At 39.6% G+C, this 19,711-nt stretch overlaps 1 protein-coding gene across 3 annotated transcripts in view; it reads right to left on the reverse strand.

Annotated features, from left to right (window-relative positions):
* The window catches only part of CDK12 (cyclin dependent kinase 12), a 75,754-nt gene extending 56,532 nt beyond the window's left edge, over positions 1-19,222 (reverse strand). For all 3 annotated transcript variants that reach the window (XR_006356341.1, XM_044002338.1, XM_044002337.1), the window contains exons 1-2: positions 18,131-19,222; positions 11,233-12,120 (exon numbers count right to left, since the gene is read on the reverse strand). Coding sequence is in view for 2 of the 3 variants with exons in the window: in XM_044002338.1 (XP_043858273.1) it covers positions 11,233-12,120; positions 18,131-19,200 (1,958 nt within the window). In the remaining variant the exon portion in view is untranslated. The remainder of the gene's footprint in view (positions 1-11,232; positions 12,121-18,130) is intronic.
* Positions 19,223-19,711: the final 489 nt, after the last annotated feature.

Genomic DNA, 19,711 nt, shown 5'->3' on the forward strand with positions numbered 1-19,711 from the left:
TATGCCAAGCATTATACTAGCTACTGGGAATACAAGTACAAAGAATCCAATAATCTCTACTGGCAATGAGTTTACATCCTAATGAAGCAGAGGATAAGTAGTTTTGCATATATATGTAGCATATATATGTACATTTTATAGCTATAGACTTAATAAACATATATTATTATAAACACAAGGTAGTTTAAGAGGGAGGGTACTAGTAGTTGTAGGACAACTGTCAGGAAGACGGTGACTGAGCTGCATTTTAAAGAAGAGACCCTGGGGAACTAAGGAGGAAATGTATTCCAGGTATGGGGGGTGGCTGGTGTAAAGGCAAGAAGATGAGAAAAGTATGGTGCATGAGGAATAGAGCCAGTTTGGCAAGATCTCAGAGAATAGGAGGGGGAGTAACGCCCAACAAGGCCGGAAAGATAAGTGGAGGCCAAATTGTGTGGAGCCTGAAAAGCTAAATTGAGTAGTTTATATTTTATCCCAAAGGCAAAAGGAAGCCACTGAAGTTGACTAGCTTTAGTTTACAAAATGCTATCTTCACAAGAACTGTGTCATGTAAGTCATGGCAGTATTATTTCTAAAGCTCAGGGAAGTTAAATGCCATTTAACCCTTGTCCAAGGTCACAAAACTAGTAACTGAAGGGAGCCAGAACTCAATTCCAGGCCTTGTTTTCTAGAGCAGCATTCTTTGCACTGTTATCCTATTTCCTGTCTCTCATTCCATCATATGCCTTTCTAGCTTTTCACTGAAATGACCCAAAATTAAGCCAAGTAGAATCCTTCAGTTATAGATCATCACTGCAAATATATAAAAGCTGATCATCTCTTCTATGTTTTGACTGATTCAAAAGAAATGTAACATGACATTTGCATATTAGAATTTATTAGCTTAAATCTTGTATATTATCAAAGATGTGGAAAGAACTTAAAGTGGGAATGGTACATTAAATAGTATTTTGGAAAGAGGGGGAAAATAATAAAACCGAGAAACAAACTCAGAGAAAAATGATAAACTGATATTCTAGTGGCTTAGCGAACTAAGGACAGTGCCTCGCATATAGGGCATTTAATAAATAGTTGTTGATTAAGGTATCAATCAGAATAATTGTCTTTATCCTGATCTTTTACACAGAGAGGAAGGAAAAATACCTGAGCAATTTCCTCAGGCTCATTATTAGGCCAGATGGCAGAATGAAATATTTTGTACAAGAATCAAAATAGTTCAAGAGGGCTATTGTTACAATGATAGGAGCCTTAATTGAAGTAGCCCAGAAAATTCATTTGACTTCCTATCTGTTTCTTAATCTATTTTAATATGTTACAAGATAAGTGATAAGTTATCGCACACATACACACTGAGAAAGAAATCTATAGAAATAACATAAATCCACATCTACAAAAAAGCTCAAGCTGAGACATTCAGGTTACTCTATTTATAATATTTTTAAATTAAAATTTTTTTTCAAGGAATAATCCTCCCCTCACCTCCCACTCCCCAAAAGAAAAAGAAATCAAACTATATCTGTTAAAGACATATATAGTCAGGCAAAACAAATTTCTACATAGGGTATGTAGAAAAAAGTCTTTATTTTGCTTTGATTCTTTGAGGTGGGTAGCATGTTTCATCATTAGATCTTTAGAATCTCGACTGATCATTATACTCATCAGAGTTCTTTAAATCTTTCAAAGTTGTTTGACTTTATAATATTAATGTCTTTGTATAATTCTAGTTCTGCTCACTTCAATCTGCATCAGTTCATACAAGTCTTCCCTGGTTTTTCTAAAACCACTCTCTTCATCACTTCTTATGGCATAAAAGTATGTCCCTTTTATATGCCATAATTTTTTCAACCATTCCCCAAAGGATGGACACCCCCAGTTTCCAATTCTTTGCCACTGCAAAAGAGCTATAAATATTTTTGTGCATCCTTAGAGTTTGTTTTGCTTGGGACCAATACCTCTCTTAATCTACCTTCTCCCTTCTTTCCTTTTCCTATGTCCCTGCTAAATGCAATGTATTTCTGTACCCAACTTTGTGCATGACTGTGTTTTCTTCCCTCCTCTGATTTGTTCATATAAGAGCAAGTTTTATGTGTCACTTACCCAAATCCTTCCTCCTTATTTGTATGCACTCTGATTATATGTGATAATTTTCCACAATGTTCCTCTTCATTACCATTCCCCTCCTTCTCCTTGGTGTATTCTCTACCCCCTTTCTATTTTTCTTTTAAGATCATCAAGATATAATTGAATCCATGGATTTTCTTTTGGACATGGCCAATGAAGGAATTTGTTTTGCTTGACTATATGTTTGTAACAGGGGTTTTCTTTTTTTTTTTTTTGCTTTCTCAGACAGGGAAGGGGATTCAGGAGGGAAGGAGAGAATGTGGATCTGAAAATAAAATTTAATTTAAAAAAGACATATTAACAGAATCCCACTCAGGCTGTTAATTAGATTCTTTTGACTCCTAATGATAACAGAATTCAGAGGGGGCACATTATTTCCCCATATTCTAATATAACCAGTTTATCCTTGTTTAGTCCCTTAAGAATGTTCATTTATGTCAACTTGATTCCAGTATTTACTTGCACTTCAAAGTTTCTAAGAAGCTTTGGTCTTTCATCAGGAATGCTTGGAAATCCTCAATTTCATTAAAGGTACATTTCCCCTGCCTCTTGTAGAATTATATTCCAGTTTTGCTAAGTAAGTTATTCTTTTTTTTTTTTTTTTAGTGAGGCAATTGGGGTTAAGTGACTTGCCCAGGGTCACACAGCTAGTGAGTGTTAAGTGTCCGAGGCCGGATTTGAACTCAGGTACTCCTGACTCCAGGGCCAGTGCTCTATCCACTGCGCCATCTAACTGCCCCCTTAACTAAGTTATTCTTGACCATAAGTCCATATCCTTTGCCTTCTGGAATACTGTATTGTAACTTCACTGCTACATCATAGTGGTAGCTGCTAAATTATGTGTGATCCTGACTGTGATTCCTCAAAATTTGAATTTTCTTTCTGGCTGTGTGCAATATTTTTTCTTTGACCTGGAAGCTCTGGTTTTGACTCTGAAGTTCCTCAGAGTTTCATCTGGGGATTTCTTTCAAGAAATAAAAGGAGGATTCTTTCTATTTTCACTTTGTCCTCTGGTTCCAAAAGGTCTGGTCAGTTTTCTTTTATGATTTCTTTTGAACTACAGTGACAATTTTGTTTATTTGTTTTTTGTTTTTTTGCTCATTGATTTTGGGTAATCCAAAGAGCCTCAAATTTTTTTCTTCTCAATCTATTTTCCAGGTCACTTGTTTTTGCTATTATAAACCTTAAATTTTCTTCTATTTATTTCAGTCTTTAGACTTTATTTTAATGTTTCTTATCTCATGAAGGCATTAGCTTCTATTTGGTTCATTCTAAATGAGGGAGTTTGTTGTTTGGCAGTGTTTGTTACCTTTGTTAATTCCCTTTCTAACGTTTTCTTCTATAGTCCCATTTCTTTCCTTATTTTTTCTGGTGCTCTGATTTTATTTATAAAAACTTTACTCTTCATTCCTTCCAATAATCCTAGTTGAATTTACACCCAAGCTGTGTTTTATTTTAAGTATTTACTTGTAACTATTTTGAAGCCATTCTCTTCTTCTGGATGTGTCTTGAATGTCCCCATCACCACAATAGCTTTTTATGGTAGTATTCTTTTTTTGTTTGCTCATTCTTCTAGCCTATGCCCTGTGCCCTTCTGGAGGGAATGTCTGGCTGGTCCTGCTGCTGCTTTCTTAAGGTACTGAGTGTTGTAGGGAAAGCTCAAGTTGGAGGCCTGCAATCTTTTAGTACTCCCAAAATGGGAGTACCAGTATCTACTATCTAGTACTAGTATCTAGGGCAAATCTAACCACTATCTGTCCTGGGTCTGAGCTCTGCAAGTTCCTCATCTGATCTGAGCAATAGGCCTATGGACTTGCCTCCTTTGGAGTTTCAGTACAGTGCTGCTGGATGGATTCAGTCACTATCAGGAAGCTAGAAAGGTCTGTTAATTCAGAGCAACAAAACTGTAGGCTTCCCTTTGGTCTGGGAGTTCTACCTTGATTACTTGTCTGTAAATTTCAGATTAGGCTTGTTCAGCTTTTTTTCAGTTGTGTCCAACTCTTCATGACCCCATTTGGGGTTTTCTTGGCAAAGATACTGGAGTGGTTTGCCATTTCTTCTCCAGCTCATTTAGAGATGAGGAAACTGAGGCAAACAGGGTTAAATGACTTGCTCAGGGTCACACAGCTAGCAAGTGTCTGAGGCTGGATTTGAACTCAGAAAGGTGAGTCTTCTTGACTCCAAGCCAGCACTCTATCCACTGCTGCCCCCCAGCAGCCCCTTCAGATTAGGTTAGAAGTTGGAAATGAGACCCTGCTCCTAGAGTCAGAGCCATAATTCTGCTTGCTTTTGAACTTGCTTCTCCTTTGTATATAGCCAGGACTTCTGACCACTCTTTACTTTAGAATACCAGTTCTGGACATAAATCCTTTCCTGAGTCTGTCCAGGATTTGTGTATTAATAGTAAATGACCTGGGCAGCTCGGTGGCGCAGTAGATAAAGCACTGGCCCTGGAGTCAGGAGGACCTGAGTTCAAATCTGGCCTCAGACACTTGACACTTACTAGCTGTGTGACCCTGGGCAAGTCACTTAACCCCAATTGCCTCACCAAAAAAAAAAAAATAGTAAATGACCAAGCTGCTGGTTGGTACCTGTTCCCACACCCTAAACAAGGTTGTGGTATGGACCTGGGACCTTCTCTTTGCCCTTGGGCTCAGGGTTCAGTCCCAGGGAACTGAAATATTCCATGTAGAAGGCTCCTGGCCAGACCCTGTTCCTAAGGACTGCAGGCTTCTATTTCTACCTATGTCCTTCTGCCTTTTTCTTGGATATCCGCACCAGGATTTGGTCTGATCTATTTCCAAGATCTGTTTAGAGAAAGTAAGTGTGTGTGTGTGTGTGTGTGTGTGTGTGTGTGTGTGTAGCATGCCGTATTTTTCCTACTACTTCACCTTATTGGCTCTAGCTTCTTCATTATACTTTTTTTTTTGGGGGGGGGAGAAGCCATGAGGGTTAAATCACTTGCCCTGGGTCACAAAGCTAGTAAGTGTCAAGTGTCTGAGGCTGGATTTGAACTCAGCTACTCCTGACTACAGGGCAGGTGCTCTATCCACCTAGCTGCCCCTCTTCAATACACTTTTTGGGTTTTGTTTGTTTGTTTATTTTTGCAGGCAATGGGGGTTAAGTGACTTGCCCAGGGTCACACAGCTAGTAAGTGTCAAGTGTCTGAAGCCAGATTTGAACTCAGGTACTCCTGAATCCAGGGCCAGTGCTTTAACCACTGCCACATCTAGCTGCCCCCTTTCAATACACTTTTTTTTTTTTAAGTGAGGCAATTGGGGTTAAGTGACTTGCCCAGGGTCACACAGCTAGTATGTGTTAAGTGTCTGAGGCCGGATTTGAACTCAGGTACTCCTGACTCCAAGGCCGGTGCTCTATCCACTGCGCCACCTAGCTGCCCCTCAATACACTTTTAAAAGCACTTTGCTCACTGTGTCAAGAATCCTAACTGGTTTCCAAAAGCATCAATGAAAAAGAAAGTCTTCTATTCAATATATAAGAACCACATGATGAACAAAGTTACTACTGGTGTGAAAATTATCCATCTCAACTTCTTCCATCATTCTAACCCCATATTATAAAGACTTGACAAGTGAGTGTAAAACAGCATAATTTAGCCATATTATGTTGAAGTGTTACAATATATCGCATGCACCAAAGTAGATCTAATTAAAATATGTCCATAAAGACAATATGAACCCTTCTCTGGAAAAATTGACATAGCTTATCCATAAAGTATGCTCTACATTACTATAAAAAAAACCTAAAATGTCTGAATCTGGAAATCAAAAAGATAGAAAGTGGGGCGGCTAGGTGGCGCAGTGGATAAAGCACCGGCCCTGGATTCAGGAGTTCCTGAGTTCAAATCCGGCCTCAGACACTTAACACGTACTAGCTGTGTGACCCTGGGCAAGTCACTTAACCCCAATTGCCTCACTTAAAAAAAAAAAAGTGTATTGAAAGGGGGCAGCTAGATGTGGCAGTGGTTAAAGCACTGGCCCTGGATTCAGGAGTACCTGAGTTCAAATCTGGCCTCAGACACTTGACACTTACTAGCTGTGTGACCTTGGGCAAGTCACTTAAGCCCCAATGCCCTGCCCAAAAAACAAACAAACAAACAAAACAAAAAGATAGAAAGGACAAGAAACTTTTCTATTTTTTTAAAAAGACATCTAGAAAAAGAGATAACTTCCCTCACTTCACCAGATTTGTATCTACCAACCACTGATGCCAGGAATTCTTTCTATCTAATTTAAAATGATTATGCTACAGAAGCCTGTTTTCTTTCCTTTCCTCCCATCTCCAGTATATATGAAGAACATCTACAGTGGATAAACTGTCTTGACATATCATTTCACTATTATTTTAAATTTTATATTTATGCTTTGTTGTCTCCATGGTTTTTTGGTTGACACTATTATTATCACAGAAAAGGTTATGCGCTTTTAGTAGTTGCAAAGAACTGGAAACAAAGTAGATATCCACTGACTGGGGAAACGGCTAAACAAATTGTGACACACGAATGTATTGAAAAATCACTATGCTTTAAGAAATGATGAATATGACAAAAACAGAGAAATATGGACTTATATAAACTGATGCAGAGTCAACAGAACCAAGAAAAAAAGGACAATATAAATAGAAAGAATGACAAGCACAAAACAATTAAAAGTGAATATTACAAAATTACCAAGAAAGGGGGGGGGGGAAGCATGGTCCCAAAGATAGGAGAGGACCTGGTACTTTGTTTTGATTTTTTTTTTAAGTGAGGCAATTGGGGTTAAGTGACTTGCCCAGGGTCACACAGCTAGTAAGTGTTAAGTGTCTGAGGCCGGATTTGAACTCAGGCACTCCTGACTCCAGGGCCGGTGCTCTATCCACTGTGCCACCTAGCTGCCCCTGGACCTGGTACTTTGCAGAAGTGTTTAACACTGCATATACTTTCAAATTTTTTTTCCTATGAATTGATCATTTTTCTCATTGTTTTTTCTCTTTCTCTTTTTTATCTAAAAGCTATTCTTTATGCTATGGGATGACTGGGAAGGAGAGGGAGGAATGTAGATAAATTTAAGTGATAAAAAAAGATATCAATAAAAATTTATTTTTAAAAAATGCTTTTCTGGGTAGAAAATGAAAAATTATATTATCAGCATGAGACATACTTCAGTATGTTTATTGGTATATTGGTTTAATAAACCACTTGAAGCTTATAGCAACTCCACATTACATTAAGTGTGGATCTTGGTTAATATATGTGTGAACACATCATTAAGGGACATGGACAAAACGAATACAGGTCCATTACTATTACAACAAATTCCATTTTGTGTCTAACAGAATCTTGATACTCCCCAACCCCATTGTTGGGAGTATGTCAGGTACTAGGAAGATATAGTCTAATTAGGGATCTGACTACAAGAGAGTAAAGTATAGCCAGGAATACAGATCCAAGAAACGCTAATGTTGGTTGAATTTAACAAGCTTTTATTAATATCCCATGAAAAACTTTGGCATCTCCTTTTCAGACTACAGTCATAAGGTAGTGGTATGTTAAGAATACTGAACAGGTTAGTTGTGTAATCAGAGGATCTCCTAAGAGTTCATATTAGTATTTTACATAAAAGCCTTCTTTTCCATGGAATCTTTATATAGTCAAAGGCACGTTGGTCTAGTTGATAGTTGCTGGATAAATCCCTTCATCCTCTAGTCAGGAGGACTTGGGTTTGAATCCAGCCTCAGAGTACTAAGTCACTTAGTCTCTGGCAAGACCAGGGGAAGTCACTTTGGTCTCTCTTGGCTTCAGCCTCTTCATCTGTCAAACAGGGATAAAGCCCTTTTTAAACCTTAAAGTATCATGTAACTATCAGCCTAAAAACACCCAGGGCTTACAATTTAACTTAAATGGTGATTAACTATGTGCAATTAATAAAACTGCCAATATTTTCCAAATCTTAACAGCATAGCTTTTAAAAACACAACCATCCAAACCATCCACTCCTTCTTTACCAATGCAAAAAAGCTGATGAAAAATGAGCCACTAGGGGAGCAGCTAGGTGAGGAAGTGGATAAAGCACTGGCCCTGGAGTTAGGAGTACCTGAGTTCAAATCTGGCCTCTGGCACTTGACACTTACTAGCTGTGTGACCCTGGGCAAGTCACTTAACCCTCATTGCCCCACAAAAAAAGAGAGAGAGAGAGAGAGAGAGAGAGAGATATGAATGGGGAGTCTGAGAAAATAAGCCACTATTAAATTTTGAAGCTTTTAAAAGAAAAACAACAGGGGCAGCTAGGTGGTGCAGTGGATAGAGTACTGGCCCTGGAGTCATGTGCACCTGAGTTCAAATCTGATCTCAGACACTTAACACTTACTGGCTGTGTGACCCTGGGCAAGTCACTTAACCCCAATTGCCTCACTAAAAAAAGGAAAAAAAAAAGAAAAGCAACAAAAGACATATGACATGGATCAGCAAAATCTTCAACCAGTGTATCAATAGTAAATATGTGCCATCATAAGAACCAAAATATGATCAAGTATAGCTTTCTCACAGGATTCATTATTTACTGGGGGATAGTCTTTTTAGATAACATATAACAGAGATAAACTCCAATATGAACCAGGTTGTCAGCAAAAGACAAGCTACACTGAAAGTATAGTGAGGCATGTAAAGGGAAAAAAAAGAAGAGGTTACAACTTAGCCATTTCCAAGTATACTGTACCTGTCAAGGGAAACCCTCAATTCATGTGTCCTGACAAAATGCTAACAAAGAGATTAATGGCTATGAGTTATGTGCCTGCAGTTTCTGATTTCTGAAACCATGAATCAGCAGTATTTTCTATACACTGATCTTCAGCTTTGTTACAAGGAATGGAACGAAATTTAAATTTAAAAATTAGTTTATTCCTAGACTAAGACCTGGGTTAGAAAGTTTCTGTCCAAAATAAAATGCAAATTTGATTTAAAGAAAAATTTTAGTTTCTCTTCAAAAAAAGCACAATAATAGTTTCCTGAATTATTTTCCATTTAAATGAGAAGGGCTAGTATGCCAAAGGACAATCCTAAATCCTTAAAAAATAAAAAAAAAAAAACACACAGAAGCAAACTCTTGAATTAAAAAAATGATAAAGACCTCTGGTCAAAAATTCTTAATTACCCCAATATTCAACTTAGTAACTCACTTATCTTTTACAAGTACCCAATATAAAACACATTGTAAAAATAAAAAGTTATACTGAGAAATAAGGTGTTTTGAAATGTCAAACTCCAAACAGGTACATAATAAGAATAATGGAGATTTGGGGGGGGGGGGGGCTCTCCTATGCCAACTGTACTTCAGTGAAGCAACCTATTAAGCTCTTACTGCTCCACCCCCAAAATCTGTCTCATACTCAACTTTTCCTGTGTACATACACATGACAATTCTATTTTCCTTTCCATTTCATCACACACTGAAAAAATAAGCATCTCAGTACACCTTTAATAAGAACAATCCAACCTAGAAGTAAAATCAAGTACTGGACACATATGATTGAAAAATATTTAATGTAATTTCAATTTGACTTGAAAAGGAGCTATCCTACTTCCAAAACACAAGATTCTTAGTTACACTGATAGATGAAAAACTAACATCTGAATCAGTGCCTTCAGGGACTAATAAGTCCATTTAGATGAGGGAAAGGAGAGTTCCCTTCTCCTCCCAATAAAACTACATTTAAAAAATGCATTTTTAATCCATGAGGACTTTCAGCATTTTCAACAAAAGTTTCTATATAAATTCCAGGCACAGCATTTCTACTGCTGTTACTGTTAAATTCTTGGAATATGACATAAGAACGCACTGTGGTGTAGTGGAAAGAGTATTGGACTTGGAATTAGGCAGACCTGGGTTGAATCCTGCTTCTAACAATTTTTTAGCTATATGACCCTGGGCAAGTAACAACTTTCTCATATGGAAAAAGAGAAAGTTGGATTAGATGGATCTCCAAGGTCCCTTTTCCAGCTCTAAAGTTAAGATCTTGTGGTCATCATTACTGGCTACTACAGAGAAAACATGACAAGTTATTAAAAAAAATTACTTAAGGTTAATACAAAAACAAAAGGTCAAAAGTCTATTAGAAATGCTTTTCTCTTTAACAGTCACATCTGGATTAGTTTGGGGATGACTGAAAACAAGTCTAAAGAGTTGAAAGGTATTTTTCAAGCTACCAACATCACTTAGGAAATCTAAAGAGTAAGGATTGAACTGGAAGGTGAAAAATTCAGCAGTACTGGTTTTTCTGTGTACAGAGAAAGAATGTTTCAATAAAGGCAATCCAGGTTAAGGGGAATAAAAGAACTAATGGCAACAAACAGTAACAAATGGAGTTGCCATAGCACATGTAATTGTTAAACAGTTAAGTTTGCTTAGTAGTGCCCGGAGTCAATCTTGCAGAGCACATGGTGTAAACCAATTCCCAAATGTCTACCATCAAACCAAATTTACGCTTCAATGCCAGGCTCCCATAACCCCATGTGACTTAATTGTTTTCATTTGTGAAGATTCTGGAATTATTATCTATTCTCTACCTTTTAGAAAGAAATTGGTAAATAACAGCTTAAGATTTATATGTTTGTGAAGTACTTTACATATTTTCTTTCATTTGAATCTCTTGACAACCCTGGTGAGGTAGGTTTTATAAGTATTAACTCCATTTTTATCGATAAGGAAACTGAGGTTAAGTGACTTATTCATGGTCACAAAGCTATAGTGTGAAATGCAGATCCATCTTACAGACTTGAATTTTACCATCAAGTCCACTATACCATGCCTCCTTACCTTAAAAGTAGCTATAACAACCTTTGATTTGAATCAAAAAGTGTTACTGAAAAACAAAATGAGTGATGTGGTTAACACACCTCCTTTATTATCACAAATTTTTCTAACTAATGGAACCCCTATACTGTCTTTTTCCACTAAAAGCCAAACACCACAAATGTATCCTATCATAATAGTGATGATATTAAAAGCAGTGCTTAGGTGGACAGATTTAAACATAAATCTAAACATAAGACATATATAACTTGACATGCAGCGCATCAGGGTTAACTTTTAAAAAGGCATCTAGTAGACTTACCTATCCAAGTCGTCCTCCCCAAGAAGTAAGGGTGGAAGTGGCAGAGGAGGCAAAGTTGAAGTTTTCAGGTGTGGAATAGCAGCTGTCAAAGACACCTGTGTCTTCATAGAAACCTGTACAAGGGGCTGAGAGTTTGCCTGAGAGGATAGAGCAGATGTCCTTGGGTGAGTAGAAGATGACAAAGTTGGGGTGACAGAATTAGAGACCTGACTAAAAGTTGGTTGGAGAGGGGGCAGAGGTGGTTGATGTGGAACAGCAGGTAATGGAGGTAAAGGTGGTAGGGGAGGCGTCTGAGGTGGAGGAGTGGTAGTTGGTAGAGGGGGTGGAGAAGTAATTGTGGGGAGAGGTGGAAGAGCCTCTTTTTCCACTGTCTCTGATTCCTTTGAAGCCACAGTCTCCTCTTTCGATGTTATGGATTTAGCATCCTTTGATCCCTGTGATTTCAAGTCTTTAGCAGAAACAAGATGCTTCTTCTCAGAGTTTTCATCTAATTTTACTTTTCCTGCATCTAAAGAAGTTTTAATCTCTGTATTCAGATGTGTTAAGTTTACCAGTTCAGTATCTGAAGCAGATTTTTCAGATTTTAAAACTCTAGACAACTTTTTAGACTCTAGGCTTGACTCTTTAGTCTCTCCTGAGATGTTTTCTTTTTTAGGCAAAATAACAGGTGACCCCTTCACCTCTTTTCCGTCCACTTTTGCAGCAGCTGCTGCAGCTGCCCTCTCCTTCTTTTTTCTGCTGAGCTCAGCTCCCAGGCTGGAGTTTAATGGGAGCCTGGTAGGTGAGATACTAGAATGTCGACTTCGAGAACCCGATCTCTTCTTTTTGCTGTGGGAAGATGAATGTCTAGAATATACAGGACTTCTACTTCTAGACTTCACTGATTTCCTGTGGGGAGAAGAGACTAGTGGTAAAAATGAATCTTTCACAATCATATTCAAGGAAAACAAAATTAGTATAGTAAGCTTTGGCCAGATAGGCACAAACATTATTAAAATTAACACACAGTGTGGTATGGAAGGAACTCTAGCTCTATATTCAGAGCTGGACTCAAACTCTGCCTGCTGTTTACTACCTGTGTGACCTTAGCAAGTCACTTGAACCTCAATTTCCTCGTCTCTTAAAAAAAAAGAGGGCAGCTGGCTTCTGAGACCCCTTCTAGCTTTTGATCTATGATCCTATGTCTACCTTAAAAATAAGTGGGTAGGGGCAGCTAGATGACGCAGTGGATAAAGCCACAATTGCCTCACTAAAAATAAAAAAATAAAAAAAAGTGGGTAGTGGGGCAGCTAGGTGGCACAGTGGATAAAGCACCGGCCCTGGATTCAGAAGGACCTGAGTTCAAATCTGACCTCAGACACTTGATATTTACTAGCTGTGTGACCCTGGGCAAGTCACTTAACCCTCATTGTCCTGCAAAAACAAAACAAAAACAAAAATAAGTGGGTAGCAACTGATTCCTAGACGACACAAGCATTTGTTGTTGTTCACTTGTTTTTCAGTTGTTTCTGACACTTTGTGATCCCATTTGGGGTTTTCTTGGCAAAAATTTGGTTTCCTGGCAAAGTGTGGTTTGCCATTTCCTTCTTCAGCTTATTTTATTAATGAGAGAACAGAAGCAAACAGGTCACATAGTCAGTAAGTATCTAAAGCCAGACATGAACTCAGGCAAATGCACTGTCTGGCTGCTGGACACAAGACTATCTGAACCTAATACTATATTACACTTGTGTCACAATCCATTTGTTAAAGAACTTTTGTCTATATTTTCCTCATTTAACTCAAGATTAAGCTCTTCTCTACTCACTAGGCTAAGGAAATATGACTCTTGTACTTCTGAAGGGGCAATAATAAGAAGAAGAAAAAAAGACAAAGATTTTAGATTTTTAATTTCAAACATTTTTTGTTTTGTTTTGTTTTTAATGAGGCAATTGGGGTTAAGTGACTTGCCCAGGGTCACACAGCTAGTAAGTGTTAAGTGTCAGAGACCGGATTTAAACTCAGGTACTCCTGACTCCAGGGCTGGTGCTTTAACCATTGCACCATCCAGCTGCCCAGCTATAATCTTTTGTAGGAAATAAAAATAATATACATGCCTCAGATACCCAAATTTTCTGACTAGGTAGCTGTTTAGCTTTCAAACTTCAGTCAAATTCTTTAGGGCTAAAACAATCTACTTTGTATTTTTGGTTGATTTAAATATTACATAATAATACAGTGTTTTTCACTGTATCCAAATGTAAAGACAAAAAAAATCTGAATTTTTTAAAATACAGAAAAATCTAGAGTTATTCATTTTACAAAAAGATTAAACCCAGGATTTATCAAAAAAGAGAGAGACCCTCTCCCAGCCCTGCCCCCCTTTTAATTTTTTTTTTTTTAATAGCAAGGCAATGAGGGTTAAGTGACTAGCCCAGAGTCACACAGCTAGTAAGTGTTAAGTGTCTGAGGCCGGATTTGAACTCAGGTCCTCCTGAATCCAGGGCTGGTGCTCTATACACTACACCACCTAGCTGCCCCCCAGCCCCCTTTTAAGATGTTCTAATTTACACTCTACTTTTCAGGAACTCAAATCATATAAAAAGGCAGGGCACTACTTTACTTCCCAACACTGTTCCCTCTTTCTTCCCTTGAAGGAATCAATGAATAAATAGAGAAATAAAACAACCTCAGTACAAGAGAAATCTAAATCAAATCTGAACTTCTATTACTTCCATTTGACTGAAGTGTCTATGAAGTCATGGAAGTACAGGAAGAAGCAACACTGCTAAAAATCAGGCTGAACAAACAACAAATCCTCCCATAGTCTATTCTTTTTTTCTCTTTTCCTTTTTTCGGGACAATGTGGGTTAAGTGACTTGCCCAAGGTCACATAGCTAGTAAATGTCAAGTGTCTGAGGCCGGATTTGAATTCGAGTCCTCCTGAATCCAGGGCCGGTGCTTTATCCACTGTAACACCTAGCTGCCCCAGTCTATTCTTTATCATCTACATCATCTACAATAATCTGGAAGGTTTGCTCCAGAAAGTCACTGATAAAAATCTAACTTTGCCATCATATTCTAGTGTTCAACACAAATCCATTATCAAATTATGCACATTTATAGAGTTAAAAAGTTTGGGGAGCAGCTAGGTGGCGCAATGGATAAAGCACCAGCCCTGGATTCAGGAGGGCCCAAGTTCAAATCCGGCCTCAGACACTTGACACTTACTAGCTGTGTGACCCCGGGCAAGTCACTTAACCCTCATTGCCCTGCCCCCCCCAAAAGTCTGTAGGTAGATTTATCAAATGCAGGTAAACTTGAGGAATGCTATGCTCCTCTTTTAAACATCTGACTGACAGAAGGGATTTTCTTTGCTTTCATTATAACAGGGCTAAAATGAAATTCCCTCATTTTCCCAAAGAAAACTTCTGAAACTTTTTCTAAAAGCTCAATTACTTACTTTGACTCTTGCTGAAGGCTACTCACTATAGCCGTCTTTAGTCTTTAATCAATATAATAGAATAAAATCAAATTCTCCAAGTAAATGCTACAGTATTAATTATTAGTACTAATTTTACCACCTTATCTTTGTTTATAGTACTTTACAGTTTCCTAATTGTTTTTCACATATTTCATTCAATTTAAATACTAGGTTGTAAACTCAAGAACAGAAACTTTCTCCTATCTCCCACAATGCCTCCTTGTACATAAGAACTTAAAATGTTTGCCAAATTGATTTTCATAACTATCCTATGATGTAGACAGGGCAGATAATTCCCAGTTGCCAGAAGAGGAAATCAAAGCCCAGAGGTTAAATGACTTGACTAAAATCACACAGCTATTATGTAATCGAAGCTAGATTAAAACCCAGGGCTGGGGGGCAACTACATGGCACAGTGCATAAAGCACTGACCCTGGATTCAGGAGGACCTGAGTTCAAATGTGGCTTCAGACACTTAACACTTACTTGCTGTGTGACCCTGGGCAACCTCATTGCCCTGCACCAAAAACCAAAACCAAACCAAACCCAGGGCTTCTGACTCCTAGTCCCATGCCTTATTATACCCCTATGTTTGGATAGCCATATACTAAAAGTAAAAAACATGACTGTGTCAGATGTGAATCCTAGCTCTTTCCACAAGAAAAGAGAGGTCTATTGGAGGGCGAAGTGAGGCATTTTAGTCTCCATTTCCCCTCTTTTATGAAAAAGGAAACCTTTATCTTCTTGGGAAGGCATCATAGTACAGTGGAGAGAGCACTGGCTCTGGAGTCAGAAGTTCATACACTGCCTCTAATGCTTTACTACCTGTATGACCTTGGAAAAGTCACTTAATCTCAATGGTTCTGTTTCATCAAATGCAAAATAAGGTGGTTAAACCAGATGGCCTTCGAGGCTCCAGTCAAATTTAAATCTATAACATTGAATTAAACCAGTCCAATCCCACCTGAACTTGAAGTATCATTATTATGGTTACAACAGTAATTTCTAACAAGGAATTACTGGTTTCTTTAATAGTGTTGCCAGTCTAAATTAAATTTTTTTTTAAATCTGAGAGCCCACTATGCCTGTTTCCTTCTCATAGTGTAAAAAAAGGAAAAACATAGAGGATATACACAGAAAGGCACCACATGTTTGTGTTCAATCCACTCTGACAAGTGTGCATTGAACTTCTGGCACCATTTGGATTGCCAATGAAATGGAGGAGGAACGCATACACATGACAATACCAAATACTGATGTTCTGTGTAAAGGCAGAGCTCTTTTAAGGAAAACAAACAAAAACTAAAGAAATGACTGTGACCCCAGGAATTAAATGCACTTCAAATATGCATCAGGCACTTCGATTTTTAAAAAAAAAGTGTGTGTATATATACATATACATATATATATGACAAACTTTAACAAAGTTGAGAAAAGAAACAGAATTTTCTATCATTGTCCAAAACAACTATCCAAAAAAAAAAAAAAGCAGTTATTGCTGGCACTTCTTCAATTCAACTCAATAAACATTTATTGAGCACTTACTACATGCCAAGAACCATACTAGGTTTTGAAGAGACAAAACCAAAAATGAAAACAATCCAAGCCCTAAAGAAGCAGTCCATTGGGGAAAAGGGAGAAAGCAATATATGCATAGAAAAGTAAATTTAAAATGTATGCAAAGTATAAAAAAATACAAAGCAATTCCAGAAAGGTTGAAGTGGAACACAACATGGATCCTGAAAAACCTCATCTAGAAGATGGTTCTTGTGCTTTGGGCCTTGAAAGAAGCTTGGGATTTCAAGAATGTCAGGGGGGCAGCTAGGTGGCGCAGTGGATAAAGCACAGGCCCTGGAGTCAGGAGGACCTGAGTTCAAATCCAGTCTCAGACACTTGACACTTACTAGCTGTGTGACCATAGGCAAGTCACTTAACTCCAATTGCCTCACCAAAAAAAAAAAAAAAAGTCACACGATGAAGCTGGAATGGAACTTATATAGTTCCCTAATTTTACAGATTAATGCACTTTTGTAGTCCCAAACCCAATGAACTAATGATAGTCTCAGAAAACTCTTTATAAGTACTAGGAAGTAATAAAATTTGCTCTTATAAGCAAACTGTCAATATTCTGTGGAACAAAACAACTAATTATTTTTAAATTACTCCAGCTTCCTTTAAAAAAAGGAGCCACTGGGGCAGTTAGGTGGAGCAGTGGATAAAGCACTGGCCTTGGATTCAGGAAGACCTGAATTCAAATGCAACCTCAGACACTTGACACTTACTAGCTGTGTGACCCCGGGCAAGTCAATTAACCCTCACTGCCTCGCCAAAAAAAAAAAAACAAAACGGTGCTAGATCCTTCCATACTCCATTCCTAGGACTGGCACTGGCACACTGAGGCAGGATAGTTTAATGTCTCCACTAAATAAATTTTTTTAAATGGAATAGTTAAACATACTGACAGTATGCAAAAGTATGCTTGAAAAAAGGGTACTGTTTCCTATTTCTTGAAAATAAAAACACAGAAGAAAAACTTTCCATAAGTAGTTCACTCCAAGCTTACTCACACTAGAAAAAAAATGGTTTTTTCCTAAGGACATCATCAAGTTAGGCATTAATTCAATCTACTGAAAGGAAATGACATATTCACAAGGGAAGTAGATGATGGAGCTAAAAGGAAGCCTATTTGTCTTGATCACCAATTTCTGCCTTACCATGCTATCAAAAGAAGGGAAAGTATTGGGATAAATTTTAAACATTAGCTAGAGGAAAATGGTTTAGATTGATATGAAAAGGGACTGGAGATAAGCAATAGAATGCAATGAACCTGACTAAATATCCTCAAGCTAACACACATGGATTTTTTTTTTAATTAAGAATAGGCTGGGGGGGCAGCTAGGTGATGTTGTGGATAAAGCACTGGCCTTGGATTCAGGAGGGCCTGAGTTCAAATCCAGCCTCAGACACATGACACTAGCTGTGTGACCCTGGGCAAGTCACTTAACCCTCATTGCCCCCCCCCAAAAAAAATTGGCTGACAAGCTCAGGACAGACATCTGGACCACAATTATAAATGTAAAAGTAGTGAATAAGGATTTTCCTCACAGAGCCTCAACCTTTTTTAGGTGAGACCACCTTTGGGAATGGGAACAGGTGGTTTGTACACATTACATCTTACAGATATGTCTCACTAAAGGTAGGAGCTGGGCCCAACCCTGGAAATAGTTTTTACCATGGATACTTCCTACTTTTGAGATACTAGATCTGCTAGAGTAGAGGGGTTAATCTATTCCTACAGGTGGTCAACAAAATTTATTGGTCATTGGTGGACCCGAATACTTACTGACTGGCAAAGGCCCTTCAATGCATTCCAGTCCTTCTCCCCCACAACCTATCTTCTCCCATGGTAAAGAATTGAAAAGAAAAATCACATACCTGGGAAGAGGGCTCCGACTCACAGAGCGCTTGGTCACAAATGGGCTGCTAGACCGTCTTCGGCTATAAGGGCTAGGCGACCGACCACCGTATGAACCACTCCCCCTCTCATAGCTGGATGAGCGCCTCCTGTTGTATGGACTCACTGACCTCTGCCGCCTACTGTATGGGCTGGGTGAACGGGTGCTGGACTGGTAGGCCGATGGCTCTCTGTAAGGCGGACTAATTGACTGTCTTCGTGAGGACCCACCTGGGCTCTTCTTGTAGGAGTCATAGTTGCTGGAGGTATGAGATCTTGGAGGACTAACATCATATTCCTGGCTGTATGATGCTCCAGAAGGGCTGTCATCCTGCTTAGGGCTGTCAGACCATTTTCTGTGAGGGCTCCTGGATCTCCGTTTGGGACTATCTATTGATTTGTAGCTTTTGGGTGGGTCTCTTTTCCGATGACTTTTAGAACGGTCTTTGTGTCCAGACTTTAACTCTCGTTCTTTTCGAGTCTTCTCCTTATGGAATTTGGCTGACCTGGATTCCTTGTTACTGCTACTCTTAGATACCAGTGCCTTCCCGTATTCATCATTCTCTTCGTTCAGTCGTTTTGAAGTCCCAGAGAGTCGGTCCTTCGTGGACACTGACTTGCTGGAGACTTCTTGGTTTTTTTCTACCTTCTTTTCCTTCTCTATCTGCTTGGTTTTCAATAGCTCTCTGATACGCCTGTGCTGATGATGGCGATGTTTGTGAAGCCGGTCACTCCTATCAGTACCCCGACGATCATCATTATCTCTTCTCTCTAGCTTGAAGGCCATGTCATCAGAGAAGGTGTCTGAATCAGAGCTGATGTCGTCGTACTCCACCAGGGGCTTGATCATAGTGCTCAGTGGGGCTGCTTCAGGGGCCAGAGAGCCTATGTCTTTGGAGTGCTTCGACTTATGTCTCTTGTGTTTCGACACAAGTCTATGCCTCTCTCTGCTGTTGGAGCTGCCACCGCCACCCAGAGATGATGGCTGCATGGCCCCAGAACTCCCTCCAGCCCCATCCTTCTTGCCCCCATGTCTCTCTGAATTGGGCATTCCCCTTCCCCTAACTTCAAGAGGGGAGAGGAAACCCCCCCAGAATCCCCAAAGTCAATCCCCACCCTCCCCCCCAACTCACGTCTAGCAAAGAGTCCCCTCCTGAAGAGGGGTGGGGGGGGGAAAGGCGCCCGCCCTGGCCCCCCCTCCCTCCTTACACCTCAGCTCCTTCCTACATGAGGTGGAGGTAAGGGCGCCCAGGGAGGGGGAAGCAGAGGGGGAAAAAAGCTCCTCAAAAGCTGCAGAAGCAGAGGCTCCCGCCCCGCCCGCTGAGCCTCGGGGCAGGGGGTGGAGGAGGCCGGCCCAGCCCCCTGGAGCTGTGGGGCCGCCTTGGGTTCCGGGCGGGCCTGTCTGTGAGGGCTGCGCGGGCCCTCCCCCAGCCGGCAGCCCGGCTCGCCCCGAGGCCTCCTGACGCCGGGGGCCCGAGGTCTGGGCGCCCCCCGCTCCCTTTGTCCCTCCTTCCTGGGGAAGTCACTACCCGCTCCCCTCGCCTCAGACCTCCCTCACACAC

The sequence above is a fragment of the Dromiciops gliroides genome, chromosome 4, assembly GCF_019393635.1.
Source record: "Dromiciops gliroides isolate mDroGli1 chromosome 4, mDroGli1.pri, whole genome shotgun sequence".
NCBI lineage: Eukaryota > Metazoa > Chordata > Mammalia > Microbiotheria > Microbiotheriidae > Dromiciops > Dromiciops gliroides.